The sequence below is a fragment of the Schistocerca nitens genome, chromosome 3 (genome assembly GCF_023898315.1).
Source record: "Schistocerca nitens isolate TAMUIC-IGC-003100 chromosome 3, iqSchNite1.1, whole genome shotgun sequence".
Lineage (NCBI taxonomy): Eukaryota > Metazoa > Arthropoda > Insecta > Orthoptera > Acrididae > Schistocerca > Schistocerca nitens.
In genome coordinates, this window is record NC_064616.1 from 314,993,210 (window position 1) to 315,001,550 (window position 8,341).

At 37.8% G+C, this 8,341-nt stretch overlaps 1 protein-coding gene across 2 annotated transcripts in view; it reads left to right on the forward strand.

Moving 5' to 3' along the window:
• LOC126248283 (DNA damage-regulated autophagy modulator protein 2) overlaps positions 1–7,452 on the forward strand; it is a 93,344-nt gene extending 85,892 nt beyond the window's left edge. For both annotated transcript variants that reach the window (XM_049949132.1, XM_049949133.1), the window contains exon 7: positions 3,435–7,452. In XM_049949132.1, the coding sequence (XP_049805089.1) occupies positions 3,435–3,563 (129 nt within the window). In that variant the 3' untranslated portion in view covers positions 3,564–7,452. The remainder of the gene's footprint in view (positions 1–3,434) is intronic.
• Positions 7,453–8,341: the final 889 nt, after the last annotated feature.

An 8,341-nucleotide genomic window follows, 5' to 3' on the forward strand; every position in this document is an offset into this window, starting at 1 on the left:
GGTTTTTGATAGACCATGAGGTTTTTGAGGTTTAGGGTTTGGTATTTTCTATGTTGATGGTCTAATAGGTGTTCTGCCCTGTTTAGTAGGACTTGTATGTTACATCTGGGAGTGAGTGGATAAGAGCCATCTTACATTCATCTGGGATTTTTTCATTTATCGAGATTTCTTCAAAGATGTTTTAGAGAGAGTCTATATCATTTTTGTTGATATCTTTCCAAAGTTCAGCTGTGATTTGGTTTTCTCTCGAGGCTTTATAGTTTTTGAAAATTGAAATGACTGTCTTAAAGTCCATTTTTTCTATGGGTTCTTCACATTTGAGAGAGTTTCTGAAATAGTCTGCCAATATTTTTCAATTACCTCTTTTTGTTCAAAAGTGTTATAAAATTTCCTTGTGTTGATTCAGAGTTGGTAATGGAGTCTGAAATATTTTTGTCTATGTAACTTGATTTTCTGTATTTCATCTTGCATGAAGTTCCAAGATGCTCCAACTTGTCTCTGTGGAATGCTGAAGACTAAACCAGAATCCAAGTGTCTGCTTGTTCACTTTGGTGCAGTTGGTTGTCCACGTGGCATTTGTTTCACAACACACTCTTTCACGACTGATAATACTGTGTGTGGGGTGGCTCTTATTGTTAGAACCAGTGGTTTATAACCACGGTTGTTAGCCCTGGAGGTTTTTCTCAGCTGCCCCTGAGGTGGGGAACAGATGCTGACCAAAGGCTGCCCAGTCTGGTGACACCCACCTTTGGAATTTGATTCCTGTGTAGGTCCATGGGCAGTAGTTTATTTACCACCTACCCTGCATATCTGAAGAGTCTTCCCTATCCGCCACCTGGGGTCACACCCAATAGGGACGTAATCTAAAGACGTCGCGGTAATAAAGATATAGGGATAAAACATGAGGTGTTCAACGGGCTAAGATCACCTTCATCGTAAAAGGAAAATGAGGATAAAAAGAAAGAAGATGAACAGCTTGACCAACCGCACTCGCCAATCAGCGTGCGCATGTGATAATCCCCAGATCATCAGATTTACAAGTATGAAGAACGAAGTAAAGGCGCAAAATAGAAAATTTTTTGAAGGTTTCGCACCTTTACTTTGTTCTTCATACTTGTAAATCTGATGATCTGGGGATTATCACATGCGCGCGCTGATTGGCGAGCACGGTTGGTCAAGCTGTTCATCTTCTTTCTTTTTATCCTCATTTTCCTTTTACGGTGAAGGTGATTTTAGCCCAATATCTTTATTACCGCGACGTCTTTAGATTACGTCCCCTCTGCCCCCCCCCCCCCCTCCAGCTAACTACTGCCTTTAGGTATAGTTTTTAAGAGTTCCTCCTGTTGTCATAGGTAGCTTCATACATAAGTTTCTTTACTAGCATAAGCAACCGTGTGTGGTTATTTTTAGGTTTCATCTCCTATTTAGCTCGTCTCTTGCTCTATCCATTTCATTTTTTGATATATATTGATCCACGGTTGGGAATATATGGGGTATTTAGCCCCGACCCATGGATAAACTTTCTCGGATTCATATGCGCATGTGCATACATAGCGGTTCAGGCTTGTAAGTGAGCGGCCACTTGTAGCTGCAGTTTATGGCGGGTCATGGCCTATCGAACATAGGCCGGTGTGAGGTGTAGCGTACACCATTAAGTTAAGTAGTGGTTTTGAATTTCTACATATGTACTCTTTGTGTTTTCCTTTCTTTTTCATTTATAAATGTATAGCTATGGTGTTCTTTTAATCATTGACAAAGGTCTTCTTAGGCACTTGTGGGTTTTGTTGTTGTTCTGAAGAAGGTGTAGTTATCTATGCCGAAACCTGGGTTAACACTTAACACTAGGTGCTTTTTTCGCAATCGAGGCGGGTTTTTAGTTTTTTAATATACTTCACAGGACAGATGGTTGACTTGCTGCTGCCCTGAATATCCATATTATGAGTGATATTATAGTTCCACTAATGTGACAACTACATCCTGAGCAAATAATCTGTTGCCAGCAGGACCAGTCTTCTGTACATGTCACAAGGGTGACAGAGTGGTTTGCGGAAAAGACTGAAATTTCTGTTCTCAATTGGCCTCCTCCTTCACCAGACCTAAACCCTACTGAAAACATATGGGCAGAGATGAAATGACCCATGCAAGAAACTGGCCTGACCCTATGCCAAAACCTGTGATGACCTTTAGAATGTCACACTAGCTGCCTGGGAGGAGGTACCATAAAATGAGAGATTCATCACCCACCTCATAGAGTCCCTTCCTCACAGTGTGTGAACAGTCATTGAAGTTGAAGGCCTTTGGAGGTGATGTTAAGTGGTAAACAAGCCACACACTGTCCATTTTGAGGGTCATAAATACCTTAATAAGAACCATGGACCATTTATTAGATTAACTTCATGGTTGTTAAAACTTAAATAAATTAACCAAATAACCACAAAAAGTTGCACTAAGCCAGATAAGAGCAAAACCTTGTCACCAGGCCATTGTCTACTTGACCGGCGACTATGCCACTGAACTACAAATGCATTACGCTGCATCTACCAGCATTTAAATACTTCTCACTGCTCATCTCCACATCATGGAATGAAGTGCCTTTACTACATCTGTAATGCTGTGAATGATGCGATGCAGTTTTCTTGCATGTTTTTAGATGGTGTGTCCTGATGCTAAGTGTGAAAAAGGTGTCAATCCTTCTACTACATCCATATTTACTTCTGCTACACCTATATTTACAAGTTTTCTGTGTGTTTATTAGCAAATCTATATACCCCACAATGTGATTGGCTCATGTGAAACATGGTGGATACTTAAAATTTCACTGGTGACAGTTTTTTGTGGTGTCAAGTGTTCATTTGTGATAAGTGGGGTCAAATCCTCTATTGATGATCCTGATTTATGGTTTCCTTAAATCATTTCAGGTAAATGCCAAAATGGTTCCCCCAACAGAATCACAACTGATTTCCTCCACAATTCTTGGCCAACGAAACACTCCAATTAATCTTAAGGATGCTTTCTTTTGATGAGGAAAACAAGCACAGACTTGTATTAGACGTGAGTTACTGATGACAGAAGCAGAAAAGAAGAAATTCATGAAATGTTCCCCCACCACTGCCCCCTCGTCCCTCACCCCAATACCACCAGTTTCTTCTGGGGTATAATGGTGACGTTGTTACATGTTTCATGTTTGACCTGGGAAAATCTTGAAAACCAGTAGGATTATGTAAATGGCTATGCTGATATGCTACACACAATATGTGAATCCCTGATTGTTAGTAAAAAGAATGGTTGTAGGCCATAATGAATAGTGTACACTGAAATAACTTGTTATTATATCTGTATTTTTCTTTTAGTCACTAAAAAGGTGAGTAATAAAAAATACATCATCTTCAGTTTTCTGTGAGGATAATAAGAAACTTTTTCTCTTTTTTTTCCAGGTATATTTGAATGTGGAAAGTGGAGGCTTTAGCGTAGTAGACAGTGAGTGTTCACCAGTTCTTCCACATGCTGCTGTTCCTGAAGGTGTTGTTATTGTGCGACAAGGTGGAAACAGTATTATCACTTGATTAGAGATACATGCAAGATGCAATTCTTCGGGTTCACATGCCAGTACTGTTTGGTGTGACGAATCAGGAAGTCAGCATTCTGTTGTGATTATTGCTTCTAGCCAAACAAATTGTGATTCTGTCCAACGAGAGAATGAAGTGTTAGAATTTAATCACCAAAATATACATTTCTCTGAAGATGATGTGTGTGAACATGTGAGCAGTGAATCTCAAGAGAACTTTCAGGTCTCTGAAAACAGCAATGAGTGTGCACAGCACTCAGTTGTGATATTCTCTTCATCATCTCCAAGATCTCGTTGCAGTGATATTCCCGAAAACAATCCAGTTCTTTCCTCCGAGACTGAAGATAATGGAGAGTTAGTTCCTAGCAAGTTGCTGTCACTTTCTCTCTCCCTATTGGTGGCTGCATTCTTCCAAGCCATTCGCTGCCTTCAGGAACTAATAGAAGACACATTTAGGACACTACACTGTGATTTAGATGTAGAGTAAGTTCATAAAGCCTTACACCTGAAATTATTTTTTAAAATTTCAGATTTAACAGTTTTAATCAATAAAAACTAAATTCAGGAAAGAGAGAACACCTGCAAATATTAAGTATGGTATTTTTACAACGAATAGTCTCTATAATCAATTACACGCTTAATGTAGGCCTATGTAGGCTTTGTTTTGTACTACTGTTTGTGAATTTTACATGACATTATAAACTTTTATATAAGACTCTTAAGAAAATATATATAACACATTGGAGAAATGCCCTTTTGCAAGTCCAAGACATTAAAAACCTTATAACGGTGCTTACATTTGCTTAAAGAGGTGATTGAGACTGAAGAGATTTTTTTTTCTTTTTTTAATCTAGGTGAAAGTAATGTAAAATTTTGATATGGAAGAGCCTGGTACACTGTTTATAACTTTCCACTGCATTCATTTGTGCAGCCTCCCTATCCTAATTTCAGTCCAATTGCTTCATTATTTCATACAACTTATTGAGTTGAGTTGTATCAGAGTAATTATTTCTTTTAGGCAATCTGCCTAAAGATTAAATGAAAATTTATAATTGATGACAATCTGAGATGTAGCTTTGATTTGAAGAAACTTTTTCCAGTATTATCTTTTCATTGAAAATCCTGTATTTTTCCCCAGTATTATATTCTGAATGATTAAATGTTATGTTATTTTAGAGAAATCCCATTAGAGCTATTCATTGAAATCTGAATCCACTACTTAAAATGGCTCTGTATGCATAAGATGAGATTGTAACACATGAAACAAAAGATAAATTGTAATATTGTGTTCAAATAAACAATTGAACTTAATTTATAAGAAAATATTGTGTCATTGGTTATGAGCCAGATAATAACTGGTATACAGAAATTACTTTGTGTATATGAAATATTTATTACCTTCAGAGCAGGCGCGGCTCGTAATTAAAGGCTCTGAGGCGGAGCTGCCCCAAAATATATGTTTTATAATTTACATTATCAGGACGAATTTCGCATATTTCCCATTTCGATTAAAATAATGACGGTCAACGTTTTTGGAACTGTTTGTATCGATAGATGTTTTCCGGACGGTTAGTAGTGTTTAGGCTGCGCCTTGGAACGTCCGTAAGCTGCATGTAGTAGCAGTTTGGGGCGTGGCTTCTACATAGTACTGCTCTTTATTGGCGACCCGAAGGCTCAGAGCTTGCAGCCTAAGGGTGTCATACCAACCACCACACGTTTTTCACGTTCCACTATCTATGTAATAAAGGAATGTAGAGTGGCCGAAACTTTGCTATCCAATCTCTGTCTCTGCACATCTCTACTACGCTTTGATGCGTCATTAATCGACGTTTAATATTATTGTTTTGATAATGTTTTAGATAGTTGTTTTGTTTCTGCCATTGGCTATTATATCCACATTTAGAATAAGTTTGTAAATATCCCGCCAGAGTGCACTAGACTACGGTAACATAACGGTACTGCCATCTAGCGAGAGTTTTATAATTGATTAGAGGACAAAGCGTGCGAAATTTGTCCCGTTACTTTACTTTCCTTTCCTTGCTTGCTGAGGCTGTCTGCTTTTGTTGATACCGTGTGATATTACCAAGTTTCTTTTTCGGAGTGTATTTTGCAAGATTTTAGTGAAAGAACTAGGTGCACCCAGACCTGATCTAACGATCAATCAAGAACAGAAACAGTGCAAATCTAGGCAAGGATACAAACACAGTCATAATAGAGCAATGTACGATGCAACTGAGTGGTTGTGTGGTTGTGAAGTGAAAAATGCATTTTTCTGTTTCACCTGTCTTCTTACAAATAGTACTGATTGTGCCTGGACTGAAACTGGTATCACTGACTTAAAGAATTTTCACGCAGAGGTGAAAAAACATAATTCCAGTGAAAAACATTTAAATGGCTTCATTGCGTTTTCAATGCTAGGGAAAGTGGACATTATGTGCGAATTAGACAGTGCTTACCGCCGTAATATAAAGATGTATAATGAAAATGTATCAAAAAATCGGGGTAAACTGGGTAAACTGATAGATATGATTTGCTGCAAAGTGTCAGAAAATGTAATTATGACTTATAAAAACACTAACCAAAGATTTTAACTCGAAGTTAGCTTCTAATGATATTTAATACCTGATTATAGAAGATACAGTGCGTAAAATTATGGGTAGAGAGTGATCTGCCCACCCCCCTCCCCCTGAATTCTTAGTTGTTTATTTCAGACTAATCTGTAGCGTAACCCGAGGTCTATGTTGGCTCCGATAAATGCCGCAGCCTTCCCCAGTATAGAAACCATGAGCCGCGCCTGCTTCAGAGTATGTGCTAACATTGGTTGAAAGTGCACCTGAATCCATCATATTTATCTTGTTAGAAAGTTGCAGAGGAATGTCGTAGATGATGCATGTGCTACATTAGACAGGGTGTTTCTATAATACTTTTACAAACTTTACGGACAGGTTCCTTACACCAAAACAACAAAAATTCCTAGTAAACGCAGTATCTAAAATGCATTCCATAGGAACTTTGAGCACTTGTTCACGTTCATTACTGTGAAACACATCTTTTCTATTGAATAAGTGCTCTTAAGGTATGCATTGTAGAGCCCATGTTTACTAGATCTTTTTTTCTTTTTCTGTGTGAGGAACTTGTCCTAAAAGTTTGTAAAAGTATTTTTGAAATACACTGCATATGGGGTGATCAAAAGTTCAAGCATTCAGATCACCTCAAGATTCCTTGGAATATTTGGATGCAAAAGTGTTTCTATCAGACATTAGCCAAGAGCTCATTGTAATAGAAGATTTTCATAGAGGGGATGATTTGGCAATATTTAATGTAACAACATATGGCTCTTTTAAGTAGGCACATAGTTCTTTGTATGTTGAGAGTTTGTGGTGGATTAGCTTTAATTGTCAGTGTTATGAAGTAATTTTGATGATGTTAGCAGTGATCCTATTCCATGTTATTACTAAAAGTTTTGTCACATTTTTCTCCCCTATCCACTTGAATGTTTTTATCTATTTGACTTCATTTTTTCATTTATTGGAACTCTGAAGATGCTGTAAGATTTTACTTGATTTCATAGTAGGTGATAGAGAAACTACAGCATCTTTCAAAAAACTTTGAATAGAATGTATTGTACACATAAGAACAGTACAATCATTAATTACAAACACTTGAAGTGCCTAACAATATATTGTCCATAGTCTTATGATATTTGCGTCCATTTTAGCATTTGTGAGATTTACTTTTTCACTGGCTGTGGCATGCCCTTTACTTCTTTGAAACACAGCAGTATTCATTTTTGGAAGTGCAGCTGGGACTCAAGTTGTCAGCTCTTCTGGATTTGGATGTTGGAATACCAAAAGCTTGCTCTGTCAAAGACACTCAAAGAAGGGACAGAGGGGGTTGAGGGTGGGAGGGGGAGGGGGTTGGGGTTGAAGAGACTTAGATTAGGTTAACATTTGAACCTCAAAGTAGATTAAAGTGGGCACTAACATCAACCCAAAGGACGGTTTTGAACACCATAGTGCTTTAATAGGCATGGTTGCATTGGAAATGGCATTCTCTTTCATTCCTCAAACCTTCCAACTTACTTACCCAGCCAGTTTTATGAAGGCCTACAGTTTAAATGTGGACCTCTAACCAAGGTGCGGTTTGACACTTTTCATGTACACAAATCAGTGCTAGAGGTGAAAGAAGCAGTAAGTGACACATAAAATCCTAGAGCTAACAAGATTGAACAAGAAGCTTCAGATGTTTTGTCTAACACCTATTTAGCCACTGAGCTACAATGGAATTAGACATCGATTCATTTCTGTGAAAGCCCTTGTTAAATAGTGTGACATGTCTTCCAAAATGTTATGGTACATTATCTTGTTGAAACAAGAGGCTCTGTCAAACAAAAAGTGGATTGTCTTCCAGAATTTCAAAAAAATTATTGGTTAGAAGTACATAATACCAATCTGTACGCAAAAAAATCTGACAAACACAAAGAACCAAAAAGCCAGTTTCTCACGATAGCAACCCCAATCTGATTTTTAAGTATGCTTTACCTGTGGATTAGGTCTAACATTGGACCAGTTGTTGCTAATGTGCATATTGAAGACACACTCTTAAGAAAATCATTCATCAGCTTGGGCTATGAAACTTTCTGTGTCTTCCTAGTCAGACTGAAATAAACCACAGATTTGTACTTGGTGAAGTCAGTTTTGAGTTAGATATCATTGAATAGTGATTCAGGAAACTATTCAAGCACATTGATCTTTATATAGTCTCTATTGTGTCAAT